Source organism: Pristiophorus japonicus, chromosome 8, assembly GCF_044704955.1.
Source record: "Pristiophorus japonicus isolate sPriJap1 chromosome 8, sPriJap1.hap1, whole genome shotgun sequence".
In the NCBI taxonomy this organism is placed as follows: domain Eukaryota; kingdom Metazoa; phylum Chordata; class Chondrichthyes; family Pristiophoridae; genus Pristiophorus; species Pristiophorus japonicus.
Genome location: NC_091984.1, coordinates 1,674,103 through 1,699,021, shown reverse-complemented (window position 1 = coordinate 1,699,021; position 24,919 = coordinate 1,674,103). Strand labels below are relative to the sequence as shown.

General features: G+C 50.1%; 1 protein-coding gene across 1 annotated transcript in view; it reads left to right on the top strand.

Moving 5' to 3' along the window:
* The window catches only part of bcl10 (BCL10 immune signaling adaptor), a 35,646-nt gene that overhangs the window by 5,617 nt on the left and 5,110 nt on the right, over nucleotides 1-24,919 (top strand). The window contains exon 2 of the mRNA XM_070885955.1: nucleotides 19,554-19,839. Within this exon, the coding sequence (XP_070742056.1) occupies nucleotides 19,554-19,839 (286 nt within the window). The remainder of the gene's footprint in view (nucleotides 1-19,553; nucleotides 19,840-24,919) is intronic.

Below are 24,919 nucleotides of genomic sequence, written 5' to 3'. Positions count from 1 at the left end.
ATGAAGGCCAACATACCATTTGCCTTCTTCACCGCCTGCTGTACCTGCATGCCAACTTTCAATGACTGATGTACCATGACACCCAGGTCTCGTTGTACCTCCCCTTTTCCTAAACTGCCGCCATTAAGATAATATTCTGCCTTCGTGTTTTTGCCCCCAAAGTGGATAACCTCACATTTATCTACATTATACTGCATCTGCCATGTATTTGCCCACTCACCTAACCTGTCCAAGTCACCCTGCAGCCTCTTAGCGTCCTCCTCACAGCTCACACCGCCACCCAGCTTAGTGTCATCTGCAAACTTGGAGATATTACTCTCAATTCCATCATCCAAATCATTAATGTATATTGTAAAGAGCTGGGGTCCCAGCACTGAGCCCTGAGGCACTCCACTAGTCACTAGCTGCCATTCTGAAAAGGACCCGTTAATCCCGACTCTCTGCTTCCTGTCTGCCAACCAGTTCTCTATCCACGTCAATACATTACCCCCAATACCATGTGCCTTAATTTTGCACATTAATCTCTTGTGTGGGACCTTGTCAAAAGCCTTTTGAAAGTCCAAATACACCACATCCACTGGTTCTCCCTTGTCCACTCTGCTAGTTACATCCTCAAAAAATTCCAGGATTCCCGGATACTTCTCCTCCACTTTGGGCGCTCTTGGGCCAGGGATTCCCAGGTGTCGGTGGGGATGTTGCACTTTATCAGGGAGGCTTTGAGGATGTCGTTGTAACGTTTCCTCTGCCCACCTGGGGCTCGCTTGCCGTGTCGGGGTCTGCAGAGTACAACATATTTAGCTGGCTGAGAACTTAATGTTTCTCCTTTCATTGTCATACTGGATTCAGAGTCATGGGAGAGGCATCCCATTCAATAACAGATTGCATTTGTGTAGCATCTTTAATATCCCACATCATCTTTTACAGAAAAATAAGAGGCATGGGCACCATGCCATGGGAGAGAAATTAGGAGAGGTGACTGAAGACTGATTTGGAGAAGGTTTGATGAAGGAGGTTCGAGGGGCAAAGGGGATTGCGGAGAGTGTTCCAGAGTATTCTGTCACTGATGATGGGGTGGGGGTTATTGGGTACAGAAGGAGATTTATGGTTGGAGGAGATTGCAGATGTAGGGAGGGGCAAAAGGATTTGAAGTCAAGGATGAGGGTATTGAATTGGATGCGTTGGGAGTCGAGCAGCCGTTGTTCATCAGCAAAGACTGGGTGATGATTGGCAAGCTGGACTTGGTGAGATACTTGGGCAAGTTAGAGTTCAGGGATAGTGGATGACATTAAGCCGATCATTGGATCTATCACCAGGTGACAACATTGTGGCTAACGGTTTCAGCGGTACTGGGCCTGATCTGGGGTGGGGGTGGAATGAAGTAGTCCTGGTGATGTGGGGGTCTGAAGCATCGCTCCGGATCTAACAGCACTTGGCCAGGATAGGAGAGGGCATCAGTGGCGAGGAAGCAGAGTTTATGCTGGAGCAACAAAAAAATATAGCTTCAGGTAACGAAAGAGCTTGCATTTCTATCGTGCCGTTCTCAACCTCGCACGTCCCAAAGCGCTTCACAGCCAATGAAGTACTTTTGGAGTGTAGTTACTGTTGTAATGTGGGAAACGCGGCAGCCAATTTGCGCACAGCAAGCTCCCACAAACAGCAATGTGATGATGACCAGCTAATTCTTTTTTAGTAATGTTGATTGATAGATAAATGTTGACCAGGACACCTGGGAGAACTTTCATGCTGTTCTTCAAATTCATGTTGTGGGATCTTTTACATCCACACGAGAGAGCAGACGCGGCCTCGGTTTAATTTCTCATCCGAAAGATAGCATCTCTGACAGTGTGGCGCTCCCTCAGTACTGCCCCACCGACAGTGCGGCGCTCCCTCAGTACTGCCCCTCCGACAGTGCGCCGCTCCCTCAGTACTGCCCCTCCGACAGTGCAGCACTCCCTCAGTACTGCCCCTCCGACAGTGCGCCGCTCCCTCAGTACTGCCCCTCCGACAGTGCAGCGCTCCCTCAGTACTGCCCCACCGACAGTGCGCCGCTCCCTCAGTACTGCCCCTCCGACAGTGCACCGCTCCCTCAGTACTGCCCCTCCGACAGTGCAGCACTCCCTCAGTACTGCCCCTCCGACAGTGCGCCGCTCCCTCAGTACTGCCCCTCCGACAGTGCAGCACTCCCTCAGTACTGCCCCTCCGACAGTGCACCGCTCCCTCAGCACTGCCCCTCCGACAGTGCGGTGCCGCAGGGCTCAGTGCTGGGACCCCAGCTATTTACAATGTACATTAATGATTTAGATGAAGGAATTGAGTGTAATATCTCCAAGTTTGCAGATGACACTAAGCTGGGAGGCAGTGTGAGCTGTGAGGAGGATGCTAAGAGGCTGCAGGGTGACTTGGACAGGTTAGGTGAGTGGGCAAACGCATGACAGATGCAGTATAATGTGGATAAATTTGAGGTTATCCACTTTGGTGGCAAAAACACGAATACAGAATATTATCTGAATGGCGGCAGATTAGGAAAAGGGGAGATGCAACGAGACCTGGGTGTCATGGTACATCAGTTATTGAAAGTTGGCATGCAGGTACAGCAGGCGGTGAAGAAGGCAAATGGCATGTTGGCCTTCATAGCAAGGGGATTTGAGTATAGGAGCAGGGAGGTCTTACTGCAGTTGTACAGGGCCTTGGTGAGGCCTCACCTGGAATATTGTGTTCAGTTTTGGTCTCCTAATCTGAGGAAGGACATTCTTGCTATTGAGGGAGTGCAGCGAAGGTTCACCAAACTGATTCCCGGGATGGCAGGACTTACCTATGAGGAGAGACTGGATCAACTGGGCCTTTATACACTGGTGTTTAGAAGGATGAGAGGGGATCTCATAGAAACATATAAAATTCTGACGGGATTGGACAGGTTAGATGCAGGAAGAATGTTCCCGATGTTGGGGAAGTCCAGAACCAGGGGTCACAGTCTAAGGATAAGGGGTAAGCCATTTAGGACTGAGATGAGGAGAAACTTCTTCACTCAGAGAGTTGTTAACCTGTGAAATTCCCTGTCGCAGAGAGTTGTTGAGGCCAATTCATTGGAGGGAGTTAGATGTGGCCTTTACGGCTAAAGGGATCAAGGGGTATGGAGAGAAAGCAGGAAAGGGGTACTGAGGTGAATGATCAGCCATGATCTTATTGAATGGTGGTGCAGGCTCGAAGGGCCCAGTGGCCTACTCCTGCACCTATTTTCTATGTTTCTACTCCCTCAGTAATGCTCCTCCGACAGTGCGGTGCTCCCTCAGTACTGCACTGGGAGCGCCAGCCTAGATTCTGTGCTCCACTCTCTGGAGTAGGACTTGAACCCACGACCTTCTGACTCGGAGGTGAGAGTGATACGCACTGAGCTACGGTGGACACTATCATCGGAGACAAATACAAGAGAAGGTTTGGGGGGGGGGGAGTCGAGGATAGACTCTTTGGGAACACCAGGAAGGAGGGGGCGGGGAGCGAGGGGGAAGAGGTGGAGATGGATTGGTAGTAATGGGAGGGCAGTCCCACAGACCTGGGGAATAGCAAGGCCAACAGTGTCCAATACTGTGAGGAGGAAAAGCAGTAATCAGCCATCACAGCCTCCGTCGCAGATTACCATCCGTGACCGTGGCGTGGGCCACTTGCTGCCGTGTGGTGAGAGATGTACCTCCAGCTGAGAAGTGACCACACCAGTTTATAAGCAGAATTGAATATTACGCGGACGCATCAAGAGCCAGCAAGGTGCAGAAAGTACAGCACTGAAAACAGAGTTCGTATCCATTGACCAGGGGTTAAAATGCTCTTCTTAGAATGGTCTTGGTGCCCAGCTTAATGAGCAACAGGAGTCTGGGACCAAGGTTTTATGAAGACCCTTTATATTTCAAAGCTGACGTGATTTTCACTGGAATTCTTGCCTTGCCTTTTTGAACCAAACTTTGCTGGGGTGTTATTGTCCAGATATTATCATCTTCCAGCAAACAACCTGTTTTAAAACAGGTGTATATTTCCAACTTTTTAAAAAACTTTTGTTTCCATTGAACAGTTTAGCAGTAAGTAATTATCTTTTACGAACATAAAATTAGGAGCAGGAGTCGGCCATTCGGCCCCTCATGGCTGATCTTCGACCTCAACTCCATTTTCCCGCCCGATCCCCATATCCCTGGATTCTTCGAGTCCAAAAATCTATCGATCTCAGCCTTGAATATACTCAACGACTGAGCCTCCACAGTCCTCTGGGGCAGAGAATTCCAAAGATTCACCACCCTCTGAGTGAAGAAATTCCTCCTCATCTCACTGGCTGATCCCTTTACCCTGAGACTGTGACCCCTGGTTCTAGACTCCCCAGCCCGGGGGAAACATCCTTCCTGCATCTACCCCGTCAATCCCTGTCAGAATTTATACATTTCAATGAGATCACCTCTCATTCTTCTGTTCTGCAGCGAATATAGGCCTAGTCTGCTCAATATTTTCCGCAATTTAACTTGCATACACTAACCTGAGATTTCCTGTGTTTCTGCGCCCAGAGACCTGTGCAATCTGGCCGCAGATCAAATTTAAAAGATTGCAGAATTCTGGGAATAAGTAAGTTACGCGAGTGAGTAGGGTTCTCCGAAAGCTCCTCAATCTTTCATGATCATCTGTCGATTTCTCTGCCCAGAATAATGGCCCATCGCCCACGTTACACAACCATGTATGAGCGACTTCAGTCTGCACTCTAATTTTGCGGGGGGGTGCGGTTTGTGGACCCGTTAACAGGCTACCTGGCGCATTCCAATTTCCGGGCTTATGCGGTTTGTAGCCGGTGAGCGGGCTGCACCAGGGCCGCGTAGTTTAACGGGATCATTGACGGGCACGCTTCAAACTTCAGCCAGATTTTCACGTGCAGCAACAGGAAACAGCCGTTTCTGAACGTTTTTAATTTTTCGTCCTCCAGAGATCTGCACTGTGGTTTCCATTTCCTTAAATGCATTTTCATGGTTTAAGCATTTACAGTGACAGCTGTGGCTCAGTGGGCAGCAGGTTGTGGGTCAGAACATTGTAAGTTCAAGGGAGCACGTAAATCCAAGCTGACACTCCAGTGTAGTACTGAGGGAGTGCCGCACTGTCCGAGGGGCAGTACTGAGGGAGTGCCGCACTGTCGGAGGGGCAGTACTGAGGGAGTGCCGCACTGTCCGAGGGAGTGCTGCACTATCGGAGGGGCAGTACTGAGGGGAGTGCCGCACCGTCGGAGGGGCAGTACTGAGGGAGTGCCGCACCGTCGGAGGGGCAGTACTGAGGAAGTGCCGCACTGTCGGAGGGGCAGTACTGAGGGAGTGCCGCACTGTCGGAGGGGCATTACTGAGGGAGCGCTGTAATGTCGGAGGGGCAGTACTGAGGGAGTGCCGCACTGTCGGAGGGGCAGTACTGAGGGAGTGCCGCACTGTCCGAGGGGCAGTACTGAGGGAGTGCTGCACTGTCGGAGGGGCAGTACTGAGGGAGTGCCGCACTGTCGGAGGGGCATTACTGAGGGAGCTCTGTACTGTCGGAGGGGCATTACTGAGGGAGTACTGCACTGTCGAAGGGGCAGTACTGAGGGAGCGCTGCACTTTCGGAGGGGCAACGCTGAGGGAGCGCTGCACTTGTCTGAGGGAGCGCTGCACTAATGGAGGGGCAGTACTGAGGGAGCGCTGCACTGTCGGAGGTGCTGTCTTTCGGATGAGACGTTAAACCGAGGTCCCGTCTGCCCTCTCGGGTGGATGTAAAAGATCCCAAGGTACTATTTTGAAGAAGAGCAGGGGAGTTCTCCCCGGTGTCCTGGTCCAATATTTATCTCAATCAACAGAACAAAAACAGATTATCTGGTCATTATCACATTGCTGTGTGTGGGAGCTTGCTGTGCGCAAGTTGGCTGCTGCGTTTCCCACATTACAACAGTGACTACACTCCAAAAGTACTTCATTGGCTGTAAAGCTCTTTGTGACATCTGGTGGTCGTGAAAGGCGCTATAGAAATGCAGGTCTTTATGTCTTTCCTTAAATCGTATCCCTGATTGCAGGTGGTTAAGCACGTGCCCAGTGTGTACGTGTGAATGATGTTGACTAAGTTGAACCTTAAATGTTCACATTTGAGGAAGAGACGTATTGTGTGAGTTGGTCGCTCTCTCTGGGCCCCGATCTGTTTCTCGTGATTTACATCCGTTTTGCGTCCCGATATTTTCTAATGAGATTGACAGGAAACTTGAGCCTAACTTGACATCGGCAGAATGGGTGGCAATATCCAAGTTGTGCCAACAGAGAAAATGCCAGGCTATTGTATCAAACTGCTTCTTGGCCATCCAGCACGTTTGGTCTTAATGAATATCTGAGGAGTTTTGATGCAAAGCAGTCATGCAGAACTGACATCTGCCAGTATTGGTACAGCCACCAAGTCATCTTCATCCAGAGCGATAACTGACAAGTCAAATTTGAAAATCCTTTAAATGTGGTGAGGGTTTCTGTCTCTACCGCCCTTGCAGGTAGTGAGTTCCAGACCCCCACCACCCTCTGGGTGAATAAAATTTCCCCTCAAATCCACTCTAAAACTTCTACCAATTACTTTAAATCTATGCCCTCTGGTTGTTGGCCCCTCTGCAAAGAGCAATAGGTCCATCCTATCCACTCTATCTAGGCCCCTCAATTTTATACACCTCAATAACATCTCCCCTCCGCCTCCTCTGTTCTAAACAAAACAACCCCAGCCTATTCAATCTTTCCTCGTAGCCAAAATTCTCCAGTCTAGGCAACATCCTCGTAAATCACCTCTCTACCCTCTCGAGTGCAATCACATCCTCCCTGTAATGTGGTGACCAGAACTGCACGCAGTACTCCAGCTGTGGCCTAACTAGTTCTTTATACAATTCAAGCATAACCTCCCTGCTCTTGTATTCTGTGCCCGAGCTGATAAAGGCAAGTGTTCCGAATACCTGGGGATTTATCCACTTTCAAAAATGCTAAGCCCCTTTATACTTCCTCTCTCACGATGTTTATTTCATCTAATATATTTCACACACCTCCTCCTCGATTGCAATATCTACATCGCCTCTCTCGTTTGTGAAAACAGACACAAAGTATTCATTAAGAACCATACCCACGTCTTCTGCCTCCACACACACATTACCCTCATGGTCTCCAATAGGCCCGTACCCTTTCTTTAGTTATCCTCTTACTCTCAAGGTTTTCCTTGATTTTACTTGTTAAAATATTTTCATGCTCTCTATTTGCTTTCCTAATTCCACCCCTGCACTTTCTATACACCTCCAGGTATTCTACGGTATTAAGCCCTCGGTATCTGTCATAAGCTTCCATTTTTTTCCTTTATCCTTCCTGTAAGCCCTTTGGCATCCAGGGAGTTCTAGATTTATTAGTCCCACCTTTTTCTTTAAGGGAACATACTTGCTCTGAACCCTCACTATCTCCTCCTTGAATGCCTCCCACTGCACTGACTCTGATTTACCTTCAAGTAGCTGTTTCCAGTCCACTTTGGCAAAATCACATCTCAGCTCAGTAAAATTGGCTTTTCCCCAATTGAGAACTTTTATTCCTGGTCTATCATTGTCCTTTTCCATAACTACCCTAAATCTAACTGAATTATGATCACTAGTGCCAAAATGCTCTCCCACTGATACCTCTTCCCCCTGCCCAGATTCACTACCCTAAAACTAAGTCCAGAACCGCCCACTCCCATGTTGGGCTTGCTACGTACTGGCTAAAAAAGTTCTCCTGAATGCATTTTAGGAATTCTGCACCCTCTATACCCTTCATACTAACTTTATCCCAGTTAATATTTGTGTAGTTGAAATCCCCGACTATTACTGCCCTTAAGTTTCTGCACTTCTCAGAAATTTGCCGACATATTTGCTCTTCTATCTCCCTTTGAATCTTTGGGGGTCTATTCTTCTTCTTAGGCAGTCCCCTGGAGTTGAGGATGACTTGCTTCCACACTAAAATGAGTTCTAAGGTGACTGATGAGACTTGGGGGTCTACAGTACACTCCCAGCAGTGTGATCGCCTCTTTTTTGTTCTTCAATTCAACCCATATGGCCTCATTTGATGATCCTTCCAACATATCATCCCTCCTCACAGCTGTAATAGTTTCTTTAATCAGTTTTGCGACCCCCCTCTCCCTTTTTTTTAACCCCTCTCTCTCTCTCGCGTCTGAAAACCCTGTAACCAGGAATGTTGAGCTGCCATACCTGCCCCTCTTTGAGCCATGTCTCAGTAATAGCCATAATATCATACTCCCACGTGTCTATCTGTGCTCTCAGCTCACCTGCCTTATTCCCTATACTCCTTGTATTGAAGTATATAGCACATAGCACTGCCAAACTCCCTTGTTGTCTATTTTCTAGCCCTTGTTTCTTCTGACTTTTAAACTTGCTTACTAATTTTCTGCCTTCCAATTCCAGCTTTGCTTCTCTCCCTTTTGAAACTACTCTCAGGTTCCCACTTCTTTGCCAAGTTTCCCCCTGGCTGGGGAGTCCAGAACCAGGGGTCACAGTCTCAGGATAAGGGGTCGGCCATTTAGGACTGAGATGAGATATTTCTTCACTCAGAGGGGGTGCATCTTTGGAATTCTCTTCCCCAAAAGGCTGTGGATGCTGAATCGTTGAGCATGTTCAAAGCTGAGATCGCTAGATTTTTGGATATTAAGGGAATCGAGGGATATGGGGATTGGGCGGGAAAGTGGAGTTGAGGTCGAAGATCAGCCAGGATCTTATTGAATGGCCCGGAGCAGGCTCAAGGGGCCAAATGGCCGACTCCTGCTCTTAATTCTTATGTCCTTAAGTGCATCCTATGGCAAAATAGTGCTAGCAAAATGTTCACTGGTGATATTCAGTGTGTGTATGTGTTGAGAAGACTTCAAAATACAGATTCCATGGGCTATCAGGAAATTACCGTGAAGCCACAAGACCTGCCAGGCAAGGTCACTCCGTTTCCAAACTGTACGGAGAATGTCATTTTAACTTGTGGGGAAAATTGGATGAATTAGTCCATTAAAGTATCTTCTGTAGCAGCATGTCTGCCTGTATCTGTTTGCCCTGCTTTATGCCCTCCTTTCCCTCTTGCCGGACGAGAAGCCTTCTTTGCAGAAGCTGGGTGTACCTTACCTCAGCCCATTATAAGGAGCAACCGTTGTAGAGGATGTAGCTGCCAATGATGTATGGCAGCACCATCCCCCACCGACATATTGGTCGTACATTACCTGCTTTCCTTGTACCTTGTTAGACTTGGGTCTATGAGACCTTTTTTGCGAATGTAGGCAAGAAAAACTTGGCAGCCCACTGTCCAGAGATATCGGCCCCAATATTGCTGTAAAAATAATGAGGTGAATAGAGCTCACCATTATTTCTGTGCAAATGCCACAGCATCTTGAGGAAAACAACAACAACTTGTATTTATATAGCGCCTTTTAATGTCGTAAAACATCACAAGGAGTATTATGAGACACACAGTTTGGCCAAAGAGGTCGATTTTAAGGAATGTCTTAAAGGACAAATGACAGAAAGCGAGGCAGAGAGGTTTAGGGAGGGAGTTCCAGAGCTTGGGGCCCAGGCAACAGAAGGCACGGCCACCGATGGTTGAGCGATTATAATCAGGGATGCTCAAGAGGGCAGAATTGGAGGAATGTGGGACTGGAGGAGATTGCAGAGATAGGGAGGGGCAAGGGGTTTGAAAGAAAGATGAGAATTTTGAAAAAGAGGCGTTGCTGAACCGGGAACCAATGTAGGTCAGTAAGTAACCTGTTAACATTGTTGTCGCCAACTTCCGGTGTCCCTGACGACTACGTGTGCGGGAAGTGTATCCGCCTGCAGCTCCTGACTGACCGCGTTGCGGATTTGGAGCTGAGGGTGGATTCACTCTGGAGCATCCACGATGCTGAGAATGACGTGAGTAGCACGTGTAGCGAGTTGTTCTTGCCGCAGGTGAAGGGTCCACAGCCAGATAGGGAATGGAAGGCCAGCAGGAAGAGCAGTGCAAGGAAGGTAGTGCAGGGGTCCCCTGTGGTCATCCCCCTGCAAAACAGATACACCGCTTTGAGTACTGTTGGGGGGGATGACTCATCAGGGGAGGGCAGCAGCAGCCAAGTTCATGGCACCGTGGCTGGCTCTGCTGCACAGGAGGGCAGGAAAAAGAGTGGGAGAGCGATAGTGATAGGGGATTCAATTGTAAGGGGAATAAATAGGCGTTTCTGCGGCCGCAACCGAGACTCCAGGATGGTATGTTGCCTCCCTGGTGCAAGGGTCAAGGATGTCTCGGAGCGGGTGCAGGACATTCTGAAAAGGGAGGGAGAACAGCCAGTTGTCGTGGTGCACATTGGTACCAACAACATAGGTATAAAAAGGGATGAGGTCCTACGAGACGAATTTAAGGAGCTAGGAGCTAAATTAAAAAGTAGGCCCTCAAAGATAGTAATCTCGGGATTGCTACCAGTGCCATGTGCTAGTCAGAGTAGGAATCACAGGATAGCGCAGGTGAATACGTGGCTTGAGCAGTGGTGCAGCAGGGAGGGATTCAAATTCCTGGGGCATTGGAACCGGTTCTGGGGGAGGTGGGACCAGTACAAACCGGACGGTCTGCACCTGGGCAGGACTGGAACCAATGTCCTAGGGGAAGTGTTTGCTTGTGCTGTTGGGGAGGAGTTAAACTAATATGGCAGGGGGATGGGAACCAATGCAGGAAGACAGAGGGAAACAAAATGGAGACAGAAGCAAAAGACAGAAAGGAGATGAATAAAAGTGGAGGGCAGAGAAACCCAAGGCAAAAACCAAAAAGGGCCACTGTACAGCAAAATTCCAAAGGGTCAAAGTGTAATAAAAAGTCAAGCCTGAAAGCTCGGTGCCTCAATGCGAGGAGTATTCAGAACCCAGGAGAGGGCTCTGAGCTAGTTAGAGTGGGTGAGAGCTCAGATGAACAGGACCCCAAGAAAGAATGCAAAAGTCAGGAGGCAACAGAGCAGAGTAGCACTGGGGTAAGTGTAAACCACAAGGTGATAGGAAGGGACAATATGTATGAATATAAAGGGGCTGCAGGAGGGGTCAAAACTAAAAATCATGCTTTAAAAACTAGTATTAAAACACTTTACCTAAACGCACACAGCATTCGAAATAAAGTAAATGAGCTGACGGCACAAATCATTACAAATGGGTATGATTTGGTGGCTATTACAGAAACGTGGTTGCAGGGTGGCCAAGACTGGGAATTAAACATACAGGGGTATCTGACAATTCGGAAGGATAGACAAGAAGGGAAAGGAGGTCGGGTAGCTCTGTTAATAAAGGATGATATCAGGGCAGTTGTGAGAGATGATATTGGCTCTAATGAACAAAATGTTGAATCATTGTGGGTGGAGATTAGAGATAGTAAGGGGAAAAAGTCACTGGTGGGCGTAGTTTATAGGCCCCCAAATAATAACTTCACGGTGGGGAATGGCATTAATCATGGGGGATTTTAACCTACATATCAATTGGTCAAATCAAATCGCACAGGGTAGCCTGGAAGAGTAATTCATAGAATGCATACGGGATTGTTTCTTAGAACAGTATGTTACAGAACCTACAAGGGAGCAAGCTATCTTAGATCTGGTCCTGTGTAATGAGACAGGAATAATAAACGATCTCCTAGTAAAAGATCCTCTCGGAATGAGTGATCACAGTATGGTTGAATTTGTAATACAGATTGAGGGTGAGGAAGTAGTGTCTCAAACGAGCGTACTATGCTTAAACAAAGGGGACTACAGTGGGATGAGGGCAGAGTTAGCTAAAGCAGACTGGAAACACAGACTAAACGGTGGCACAATTGAGGAACAGTGGAGGACTTTTAAGGAGCTCTTTCATAGTGCTCAACAAAAATATATTCCAGTGAAAAAGAAGGGTGGCAAGAGAAGGAATAACCAGCCGTGGATAACCAAGGAAATAAAGGAGAGTATTAAATTAAAAACCAATGCGTATAAGGTGGCCAAGGTTAGTGGGAAACTAGAAGATTGGGAAAATTTTAAAGGGCAGCAAAGGATGACTAAAAGCAATAAAAAAAGGAAAGATAGATTACAAAAGTAAACTTGCGCAAAACATAAAAACAGATAGTAAAAGCTTTTACCGATATATAAAACGGAAGAGAGTGACTAAAGTAAATGTTGGTCCCTTAGAAGATGAGAAGGGGGATTTAATAATGGGAAATATGGAAATGGCTGAGACCTTAAACAATTATTTTGCTTCGGTCTTCACAGTGGAAGACACAAAAACCATGCCAAAAATTGCTGGTCACGGGAATGTGGGAAGGGAGGACCTTGAGACAATCACTATCACTAGGGGGGTAGTGCTGGACAGGCTAATGGGACTCAAGGTAGACAAGTCCCCTGGTCCGGATGACATGCATCCCAGGGTATTAAAAGAGATGGCGGAAGTTATAGCAGGTGCATTCGTTATAATCTACCAAAATTCTCTGTACTCTGGGGAGGTACCAGCGGATTGCAAAGCAGCTAATGTAACGCCTCTGTTTAAAAAAGGGGGTAGACAAAAGGCAGGTAACTATAGGCCGGTTAGTTTAACATCTGTAGTGGGGAAAATGCTTGAAGCTATCATTAAGGAAGAAATAGAGGGACATCTAGATAGGAATAGTGCAATCAAGCAGACGCAGCATGGATTCATGAAGGGGAAATCATGTTTAACTAATTTACTAGAATTCTTTGAGGATATAACGAGCATGGTGAATAGAGGTGTACCGATGGATGTGGTGTATTTAGATTTCCAAAATGCATTCGATAAGGTGCCACACAAAAGGTTACTGCAGAAGATAGAGGTACGCGGAGTCAGAGGAAATGTATTAGCATGGATTGAGAGTTGGCTGGCTAACAGAAAGCAGAGAGTCGGGATAAATGGGTCCTTTTCGGGTTGGAAATCGGTGGTTAGTGGTGTGCCACAGGGATCGGTGCTGGGACCACAACTGTTTACAATATACATAGATGACCTGGAAGAGGGGACAGAGTGTAGTGTAACAAAATTTGCAGATGACACAAAGATTAGTGGGAAAGCGGGTTGTGCAGAGGACACAGAGAGGCTGCAAAGAGATTTAAATAGGTTAAGCGAATGGGCTAAGGTTTGGCAGATGGAATACAATGTTGGAAAATGTGAGGTCATTCACCTTGGGAAAAAAAAACAGTAAAAGGGAATATTATTTGAATGGGGAGAAATTACAACATGCTGTGGTGCAGAGGGACCTGGGGTTCCTTGTGCATGAATCCCAAAAAGTTAGTTTGCAGGTGCAGCAGGTAATCAGGAAGGCGAATGGAATGTTGGCCTTCATTGCGAGAGGGATGGAGTACAAAAGCAGGGAGGTCCTGCTGCAACTGTACAGGGTATTGGTGAGGCCGCACCTGGAGTACTGCGTGCTCCTTACTTAAGGAAGAGAATATACTAACTTTGGAGGGAGTACAGAGACGATTCACTAGGCTGATTCCGGAGATGAGGGGGTTACCTTATGATGATAGATTGAGTAGACTGGGTCTTTACTCGTTGGAGTTCAGAAGGATGAGGGGTGATCTTATGGAAACATTTAAAATAATGAAAGGGATCGACAAGATCGAGGCAAAGAGGTTGTTTCCACTGGTCGGGGAGACTAGAACTAGGGGGCACAGCCTCAAAATACGGGGGAGCCAATTTAAAACTGAGTTGAGAAGGAATTTCTTCTCCCAGAAGGTTGTGAATCTGTGGAATTCTCTGCCCAAGGAAGCAGTTGAGGCTAGCTCATTGAATGTATTCAAATCACAGATAGATAGATTTTTAACCAATAAGGGAATTAAGGGTTACGGGGAGCGGGCGGGTAAGTGGAGCTGAGTCCACGGCCAGATCAGCCATGATCTTTTTGAATGGCGGAGCAGGCTCGAGGGGCTAGATGGCCTCCTCCTGTTCCTAATTCTTGTGTTCTTATGAGCACAGGGGGTGATGGGTGAGCGGGACTTAATGCGAGTTAGGACATGGGCAGCCGAGTTTTGGATCACCTCTAGTTTATGTAGGGTAGAATGTGGGAGGCCAGTCTGGAGTGTTTGGAATAGTCAAGTCTAGAGGTAACAAAGGCATGGATGAGGGTTTCAGCAGTGGATGAGCTGAGGCAGGGGCGGAGATGGGCGATGTTACGGAGGTGGAATAAAGGCGGTCTTAGTTATGCTGTGGATATGTGGCCAGCAGCAGAATATATTTAATTAACACCAGAAATTCCCTCAGCAGCAGAACATAACTAATTAATACTGGATTGAGAACACTGTAGCTTATGACTTAAAATAATCTTCGCAACTTTACCAAAAAAATGCCATATATTTAATCCTGGGATCTAAGAACAGGAGGAGGCCATTGAGCCTCTCGAGCCTGTTCCGCCATTCAGTGAGTTCATGGCTGATCTGTGACCTAACTCCATTTACCCTCAACTGGAGTATCGTGGCCAGTTCTGGGAACTGCACTTTAGGAAGGATGTGAAGGCCTTAGAGAGGGTGCAGAAAAGATTGAGGAGAAGATCGCATCCACCGTTTTTCTCATGTTTTGGTCTCCACAATGGATGCGGCGGCCCAGTTTGCGAAACTCAGCTCTCTGTCATTTTTTTTTCGAGCGGGGCAGAAGTCGGACATAATGGGAGTGGAACCGGGGGCAGGAGTGGAGCCTCAGCCGCTGTCAGTCATCAGCGCCGGGCTGGTGACGTCATCGCGTTGGCGTGTCATCACGTCTCTCCCCGTCAGTTAAAGGGGAGGGCCGCTGTGAGCTTTTCAAATTGGCTCCATTGGGCCACCAGGGAGGGTTTTGGCCGGGCCAGCAGCCTGGCACCCAACAGGGGCTGTAGAAGTGTTTCCGAACTTCACTCCTGAATGGTCTGGCTCTAAATTTTAGGCTATGCCCCTCGTCCTAGACTCCCCAACCAGCAAAAATCGTTTCTCTCCATCTCCCCTATCAGTTCCCCTTTAACATCTTGAAAACTTGCAACTTCAACAACGGTGGTCTTGCCCTCCACAATCCTCTCGCCAAACTATTACATTCCAAGTTAAGGGCAATAGTACATTGTGCATTACTTGTCACAACACTTCTGTCCTTTTATAAATCTGCATGCAGTTGGACTTGCTGTGAGCAACACCATGGGACTTCTGCTAGTAACGTGCTGTTTGTCCATCGCAGCCTGTAAGTTAAGCAGAATTATATCGCGCACTTGCATTGATGAGGAGATTCAGCCGCCTGAGGAAGAGAGTGTTCAAAGACCAGGCCCTCAAAACTGCCACCAAGCTCACGGTCTACAGGGCTGTAGTAATATCCGCCCTCCTGTATGGCTCCGAGACATGGACCATGTACAGTAGACACCTCAAGTCGCTGGAGAAATACCACCAGCCTCCACAAGATCCTACAAATCCCCTGGGAGGACAGACACACCAACATTAGCGATCTCGACCAGGCCAACATCCCCAGCACTGACCACACTTGATCAGCTCCGCTGGGCAGGCCACATTGTCCACACGCCAGACACGAGACTACCAAAGCAAGCGCTCTACTCGGAACTCCTTCATGGCAAACGAGCCAAAGGTGGGCAGAGGAAATGTTTCAAGGACATCCTCAAAGCCTCCCTGAAAAAGTGCAACATCCCCACCGACACCTGGGAGTCCCTGGCCAAAGACCGCCCTAAGTGGAGGAAGTGCATCCGGGAGGGTGCTGAGCACCTCGAGACTAGTCGGCGAGAGCTTGCGGAAGACAAGCGCAGGCAGCGGAAGGAGCGTGCGGCAAACCAGTCCCACCCTCCCCTTCCCTCAACCACTGTCTGTCCCACCTGTGACAGGGACTGTGGTTCTCGTATTGGACTGTTCAGCCACCTAAGAACTCATTTTAAGAGTGGAAGCAAGTCTTCCTCGATTCCGAGGGACTGCCTATGATGATGATGTCTGTCCCATTGCAGCCTGTAAATTATGCAGAATTATATGGCATTTCATTGAATACAAGGCTCCTTCTGGAACTCCTGCACACCCCGAAATTGGGTGAAATTTCAGATTCGTACAATAACAACTTGCATTTATATAGCGCCTCTAACATAGCACACCGTCGCAGGGCGCTTCAGGGGAGCGATTATCCAACAAAATTTGAGACTGAGCTATATAAGGAAATATTAGGGCCAGTGACCAAAAGCTTGGTCAAACAGGAAGGTTTTAAGGAGTGTCATAGAGGAAAGAGAGGTAGAGAGGCACTTTTCAAGCTGACAAAGTTGCTTCCTGTTGTCATCTTTTGGTCGTATTTGTCTGCCAACTATTCCCGTTATAAATCCCTGGCCCACATTTTGTATAGAAAGCTGCGATTAAGAAAGAGTTGCATTTATATAGCACCTTTCACAACCACTGGACGTCCCAAAATACTTTACAGCCATTTAAGTACTTTTGTATTGTGGAAAACGCGGCAGCCAATTTGTGCACAGCAAGCTTCCACAAACAGCAATGTGATAATGGCCAGAAAATCTGTTTTTGTTATGTTGATTGAGGGTTAAATATTGTCCGGCACACCGGGGATAACTCCCCTGCTCTTCCTCGAAATAGTACCATGGGATGCACCTGAGAGAGCAGACCGGGCCTCGGGTTAAAGTCTCATCCAAAAGACGGCACCTCCGACAGTGCGGCACTCCCTCAGTACTGCCCCTCCGACAGTGCGGCGCTCCCTCAGTACTGCCCCTCCGACAGTGCGGCGCTCCCTCAGCACTGCCCCTCCGACAGTGCGGCGCTCCCTCAGCACTGCCCCTCCGACAGTGCGGCACTCCCTCAGCACTGCCCCTCCGACAGTGCGGCACTCCCTCAGCACTGCCCCTCCGACAGTGCGGCACTCCCTCAGCACTGCCTCTCCGACAGTGCGGCACTACCTCAGCACTGCCCCTCCGACAGTGCGGCACTCCCTCAGCACTGTCCCTCCGACAGTGCGGCGCTCCCTCAGTACTGCCCCTCCGACAGTGCGGCGCTCCCTCAGCACTGCCCCTCCGACAGTGCGGCGCTCCCTCAGCACTGCCCCTCCGACAGTGCGGCGCTCCCTCAGCACTGCCCCTCCGACAATGCGGCGCTCCCTCAGTACTGCACTGGAGTGTCAGCGTAGATTTTTATGCTCGAGTCCCTGGAGTGGGACTTGAACCCACAACCTTCTGACTCGGAGGCGAGAGTGCTGCCCACTGAACCACAGCTATGTTAACTGTCGTGCTTATAAATGCAAACTGACCACAGACAGAAGTGTTTCTCTCTGCTCCAGCACCATCTTGTTTTTTTTGTAAGCTTTCCGAAGACAGGTTTATATTTTAAAAAAAGGTTATGTAAAATCTCTTTGAAAGAAGTTAATTTCTTTATCTAAATGTGAATCGTTTCCTACAATGTAACTTTAAAAAGTACTGCATTGGCTCTACAGCACTTTGGGATGTCCTGAGGCGCTATACGAATGCTAGACTTTAATACTTTTCATGCTGGGTCCTTTAAAAGCAGACACTTCCACGTAGGAACAGGAGGAAGCCATTCGGCCCCTGAAGCATTCGCCACCATTCAATGAGATCATGGGCTGATCTGTATCTTAACTCCATTTATCTGTCTTTGTTCCATAACCCTTAATAACCTTGCCCAACAAAAATCTATTAATCTCAGTTTTTAAACATTTAATTGACCCCTTCCCCTCCCCAACAGTCTCAACAGCCTTTTTGGGGGAGAGAGTTCCCGATTCCCACTGCCCTTTGTGTGAAGAAGTGTTTCCTAACATCACCCCTGAACTTCCTGGCTCTAATTTTAAGATGATGCCCTCTTGTTCTGCTCACTTTCCCCGCTCACTGGAGTAAATCGTCTCTCTCTATCTACCTATCATATATCTTTTAATCATTTTAAACACCTCTGTTAGATCACCCATTAATCCTATATAGCCGTGGGAACACAAGCCTACTCTATGCAGCCTACTCTATGTAGTTTAACCTTCTATGCCGCAGTATATTTCTGATGAATGTTTGCCCCTCCTGAGGTGCTGTGCCCAGATCTGATCCCAGTGCCCCAGATGGGGTCTAGAAAGACTTGGATTTATATAGCGCCTTTCACGACCACCGGATGTCTTAAGAGCTTTACGGCCAATGAAGTACTGATGATTTGGAGTGTAGTCACTGTTGTAATGTAGGAAATGTCTAACCAGAACTTTAATGTAGCTTCCATCTCTTTGTATTCCAGCTCTCCTGAGATAAAGGCCTTTCAATTTATCTTTTGTACCTGTCCATTAGTTTTTTTTAAATGCTTTCTGTACTTGAACCTCTCTGCTCCTCCACAGTTCCTGGTCTCTTCCCCTGTTCGAAAATACTCTACTCTCTCCTTCCCTGTGAGCAAAATGGTCAAACAATCCCGATTTGTGACAGTACGAGGATGACAGATGTCCGGTACGTCAGGAAGTCACTAAGGGATGGGACGCACGGGTTTATAAAAATCTGCAGATTGACAGAGGAGGAAAAGCCTGACGCAAATAAGAAGTTCTGTGGCATTGAGATTGGGGAATGAAATGAGTTTAAAGGTTGGCGGCTGTACGAGTCTTCACTCCGACACTGAGGATGCAGTTGCTGTGGGGAGATGCTGATCAACCAGTAACTTTCCTCGAACCATGTGGAAAGGGGAGGGTTGACCCTGAGCTGGCCTGCTGACGAAAGTAGGGGAACGGCGGAGAGGGAGAGACTACCTTTATTGAGGAGGAGTGCAGCGTTGCTGGAAAAGACAGGGAAATAATATCTTGGCAAGTTTCAATCTTGCTACAGTGTTCGCTGAAGATTTTTCCAAAAGTTGCTGTTCTGAATGTCTCTGAATTTCAACGACACGTAGGGAAGTCCTGCTCCAACTGTACCGGGCGTTGGTGAGGCCGCACCTGGAGTACTGCGTACAGTTTTGGTCTCCTTATTTAAGGAAGGATATACTTGCTTTGGAGGCAGTTCAGAGAAGGTTCACTCGGTTGATTCTTGGGATGAGGGGGTTGTCTTATGAGGAAAGGTTGGGCCTCTATTCATTGGAGTTTAGAAGAATGAGAAGTGATCTCATTGAAACGTATAAGATTCTGAGGGGGCTCGACAGGGTAGATGCTGAGAGGATGTTCCCCCTCGTGGGGGAATCTAGAACAAGGGGGCATAGTTTCAGAATAAGGGGCCGCCCATTTAAATCGGAGATGAGGAGGAATTTCTTCTCCCTGAGGGTTGTGGATCTGTGGAATTTGTGCCCCAGAGAGCTGTGGAGGCTGGGTCATTGAATATATTTAAGGCGGAGATAGACAGATTTTTGAGCGATAAGGGAGTTAAGGGAAGCGGGCAGGGAAGTGGAGCTGAGTCCATGATCAGGTCAGCCATGATCTCATTGAATGACGGGGCAGGCTCGAGGGGCCGAATGGCCGACTCCTGTTCCTATTTCTTATGTTCTTATGCTCATGTGTTACACGTACTGTGTTCAATGACTGGAAATGTAGGTCGGCGTTTGGCACAAGAGCTTACTGCCTGCCTTCACTAACGTCTTCACCTTCTGGTTTGTAGGCTTTGGAAAAACTGCGGCCCTATCTATGTGATAAAGTCATCGCGGAAAGACACTTTGACTTCTTGCGAGCGAAGAAGATCCTGTCCAAGGAAGATACGGAGGAGATTTCTCACCAGATATCGAGCAGGCGGAAGGCAGGAAAGCTGCTGGATCACCTAACGGAAAACCCCAAAGGCCTGGATACCCTGATCAATTCTATCCGACGCGAGGGCACACAGAACTTCCTGGTCCAGAAAATAACCGATGAGGTGCAGAAGATTAAAAATGAAAAACTGATCCAAAAAGGTAAAAAGAAAGTGTGTTTTTCTTCTCTCTCCTCGTCAAACGTGAGTCCGTGCAAACATCTTTTTGGGAAGAGAGTGGAACCTCCATTCGCCTTCATCTTTGGCTACCTGTCATCGAGTCACAGGCTTTGCCTACGGCATCCCCTCCCAGCACGACTGCTTGTTGGTTCGCTATAACTTCTGACGAATTAAACGGCAGGTTTGTTTTTAAGAACATAAGAAATAGGAGCAGGAGTAGGCCATTCGGCCCCTCGAGCCTGCTCCGCCATTCAATAAGATCATGGCTGATCCGATCATGGACTCAGCTCCACTTCCCCGCCCACTCCCCATAACCCCTATCCCCTTATCGTTTAAGAAACTGTCTATTTCTGTCTTAAATTTATTCAATGTCCCAGCTTCCACAGCTCTCTGAGGCAGCGAGTTCCACAGATTTACAACCCTCTGAGAGAAGAAATTTCTCCTCATCTCAGTTTTAAATGGGCGGCCCCTTATTCTAAGATCGTGCCCTCTAGTTCTAGTCTCCCCCATCAGTGGAAACATCCTCTCTGCATCCACTTTGTCAAGCCCCCTCATAATCTTATACGTTTCGATAAGATCACCTCTCATTCTTCTGAATTCCAAAGAGTAGAGGCCCAACCTCCTCAACCTTTCCTCATTAGTCAAACCCCTCATCTCTGGAATCAACCGAGTGAACCTTCTCTGAACTGCCTCCAAAGCAAGTATATCCTTTCGTAAATATGGAAATCAAAACTGCACGTAGTATTGTGGATGATTGCATTGAGAGTGCGGCCTTGCTGGAAACTTGGCTCACGGGGTGATGGCCAATGTGCCCGTTAATCCGTGTGGTCACGCCACGCTCTGGAGGTTCCGTCGCTTGCCAGCATCACAATGGAAAGATCACACATGCACTCTCTCTCTCTCTCTCCCCCCGAATCATTCTGAGTAGACAATTCGTCTCCAGTTCTAACACTGTATAAACTCCAACCCATGTACCGGTATTCATGGCCACAGCCTTGATCTTGCCATCTCTATGCGCATTATCTCAATCACAGACAACACAGTCTGTGGTCACTTTTTAAAAATTTGTTTACGGGATGTGGGCGTCGCTGACAAGGCCGGCATTTATTGCCCATCCCTAATTGCCCCTTGAGAAGGTGGTGGTGAGTTGCAGTCCGTGTGGTGAAGGTGCTCCCACAGTGCACCTTGTATGCTTCACTACTCAACCCCCCCGCCCTTCCCACATCCATCTGCGTCCACCCTTGGAAGAATACTCCTTCTCTTTCTCTTTCTCATATTCCCTTCTTACCCCGACCTCCAATTCAATTAAAACAGTACTTTCAAACTCCCAACTATCTAGTCTTTGACCCACCATTCGCCTTGATACTTCTGCCACTATTGGTCTTCTCAATCGTACCCTCTCTTCCACCTTCAATGCAGTTGTCCCCAGTGGGACCCTCGCCCGCTCTCGCGGTGTGACCCTCGCCCCCCCCCCCTCTCGCGGTGGGCCCCTCGCCCGCTCTCGCGGTGTGACCCTCGCCCCCCCCCCCTCTCGCGGTGGGACCCTCGCCCCCCCCCCCCCTCTCGCGGTGGGACCCTCGCCCCCCCCCCCTCTCGCGGTGGGACCCTCGCCCCTCCCCCCTCTCGCGGTGGGACCCTCGCCCCCCCCCCCCTCTCGCGGTGGGACCCTCGCCACCCCCCCCTCGCGGTGGGACCCTCGCCCCCCCCCCTCTCGCGGTGGGACCCTCGCCCCCCTCTTCTCGCGGTGGGACCCTCGCCCCCCCCCCCCTCTCGCGGTGGGACCCTCGCCCCCCCCCCCCTCTCGTGGTGTGACCCTCGCCCCCCCCCTCTCGCGGTGTGACCCTCGCCCCCCCCCCTCTCGCGGTGTGACCCTCGCCCCCCCCCCCCTCTCGCGGTGGGACCCTCGCCCCCCTCCCCCCCTCTCGCGGTGGGACCCTCGCCCCCCCTTCTCGCGGTGGGACCCTCGCCTCCCCCTTCTCGCGATGGGACCCTCGCCCCCCCCCCCCTCGCGGTGTGACCCTCGCCCCTCCCCTCTCGCGGTGTGACCCTCGCCCCCCTCCCCTCTCGCGGTGTGACCTTCGCCCCCCTCCCCTCTCGCGGTGTGACCCTCGCCCCCCCCCCCCTCTCGCGGTGTGACCCTCGCCCCCCCCTTCTCGCGGTGGGACCCTCGCCCCCTCCTTCTCGCGGTGTGACCCTCGCCCCCCCCCCACTCTCGTGGTGTGACCCTCGCCCCCCCCCCCCCCGCGGTGTGATCCCTCGCCCCCCCCCTCTCGCGGTGTGACCCTCGCGGCCCCCCCCTCTCGCGGTGTGACCCTCGCGGCCCCCCCCTCTCGCGGTGTGACCCTCGCGGCCCCCCCCCTCGCGGTGTGACCCTCGCGGCCCCCCCCTCTCGCGGTGTGACCCTCGCGGCCCCCCCCCTCGCGGTGTGACCCTCGCGGCCCCCCCCTCTCGCGGTGTGACCCTCGCCCCCCCCCCCCTCTCACGGTGTGACCCTGGCCCCCTCCCCGATACGACCCCGATCTCCACTCCCTTAAGTACAAGGGACGCAGACTTGAAAGTATATGGTGCACAACTGGTTTAGCCATTCACTGCCAGATCTGGCTGTACCACATTCGCCATTTATCGGGTCCTACTCTCATTGGCCAAAGCTGCTCACTACTTCAGATCGCCCTGGAATGTAAAGATAACTGCATGACTTCTTTTCTCTAATGCCAGCCTCCTTTTAAACTCCTCCCCCTGCCCCTTCCACCCTCCCCTCCCAACAAGTGCGAGGAGCTCCTGCACATCTTCGTCGCGGAGATGGAGACCATCAGTTCAGCCACCTTTGCCATTTCCCTTCCTCCTTCTAGCCCGCCGAGCCAACTTCCACAAAGGTTCCCCCTCCCCGATCTCCCCTCGTGCCCTTTCCCCGCTCATCTTGTCCGTTGACCCACTTCCTGCTCCCTCGACCTTATTCTCACTAAACTGCTGACCATGCAACTTTTCTTCCTGGTCCTCGTGCTAGCTGACATTGTAAACTGTTCCCTCTCCTTCAAATCTGCCAGCATCACCCCATTCTTGACCCCTCCACCCTTGCAAACTATCGCCCCATCTCCAACCTCCCTTTCGTCTCCAGAGCCCTTGAATATGTCTCCTCCCGAATCCGGGACCATCTTTCCCGCAACTCCATGTTTGAATCGCTCTGATCAGGTTTCCGCCCCTGCTACAACACTAAACCGGCCCTAATCCCAGTCTCACATTACATCTTATGCGCCAGTGACCGTGATAAGCTGTCCCTCCTCAACCTCTCCGTAACCTTTGACACGGTTGACCTCACCTCCTCCTCCAGCGTCTCTCCTCCGTTGTCCATCTGCGTGGGACTGCTCTTGCCTCGTTCCAATCCTATCGATCCAGTCATAGCCAGAGAATTACCGCAATGGCTTCTCTTTCCCGCCCCCCGCAACATTACCTCTGGAGTCCCCCTAAGGATCTATCCTTGGCTCCTGCCTATTCCTCAACCACATGCTTCACCTTGGCGAATTCATCCGAAGACATGAGGTGCCATCGGTGTGCTGACGATAGCCCCCCAGCACCTCCCAACCCCTCCACTGCCTCTGCATTGTCAGACTGCCTGTCCGACATCTAGTGCTCAATGAGCCGCTTTCTGCTCCAATTAAACATTGGGAAGACAAAAGCCATTGTCTTTGGTTCTCGCCATCAACTCCGTTCTCTAGCCACTGGTTGCATTGCCCTCTCTGGCCGCAGTCTCAGGCTGAACCAGACTGTTCACATCCTATTTGACCCCGAGCCGAGCTTCTGACCCCATATCCTCTCCATCACAGAAACCACCTATTTCCACCTCTGTAACATCGCCCGTCTCCATCCCTGCCTCAGCTCATCTGCTGCTGAAACCCTCATCCGTGCCTTTGTTACCTCCAGACTCGACTATTCCAATGCTCTCCTGGCCGACCTCCAGGCTTCCATCCTCCCTAAATTTGCTGCCCGTATTCTAACTCCAGTTCACCCATCACCCCCTGTGCTCACTGACCCGTGTCCTAACTCACACCCAGTCCCACTCATCCATCACCCCCTGTGCTCACTGCCCCGTGTCCTAACTCACACCCAGTCCCGCTCACCCATCACCCCCTGTGCTCACTGACCTGTGTCCTAACTCGCACCGAGTCCCACTCACCCATCACCCCATGCTCACTGACCGTGTCCTAACTCATACCCAGTCCCACTCACCCATCACCCCCTGTGCTCACTGACCGTGTCCTAACTCATACCCAGTCCCACTCACCCATCACCCCCTGTGCTCACTGACCCGTGTCCTAACTCACACCCAGTCCCATTGACCCATCACCCCCTGTGCTCACTGACCCGTGTCCTAACTCGCACCGAGTCCCGCTCACCCATCACCCCCTGTGCTCACTGACCGTGTCCTAACTCATACCCAGTCCCACTCACCCATCACCCCCTGTGCTCACTGACCGTGTCCTAACTCACACTCAGTCCCACTCACCCATCACCCCCTGTGCTCACTGACCGTGTCCTAACTCACACTGTGTCCCGTTCCCCCATCACCCCCTATGCTCACTGACCCGTGTCTTAACTCGCACCCAGTCCCACTCACCCATCACCCCCTGTGCTCACTGACCGTGTCCTAACTCACACTGAGTCCCGTTCCCCCATCACCCCCTGTGCTCACTGACCCATGTCCTAACTCACACCCAGTCCCACTCACCCATCACCCCCTGTGCTCACTGACCCCGTGTCCTAACTCACACCAAGTCCCACTCACCCATCACCCCCTGTGCTCACTGACCATGTCCTAACTCACACCCAGTCCCATTGACCCATCACCCCCTATGCTCACTGACCCATGTCCTAACTCACACCCAGTCCCACTCACCCATCACCCCCTGTGCTCACTGACCCCGTGTCCTAACTCACACCAAGTCCCACTCACCCATCACCCCCTGTGCTCACTGACCGTGTCCTAACTCACACCGAGTCCCACTCACCCATCACCCCCTGTGCTCACTGACCGTGTCCTAACTCACACCCAGTCCCACTCACCCATC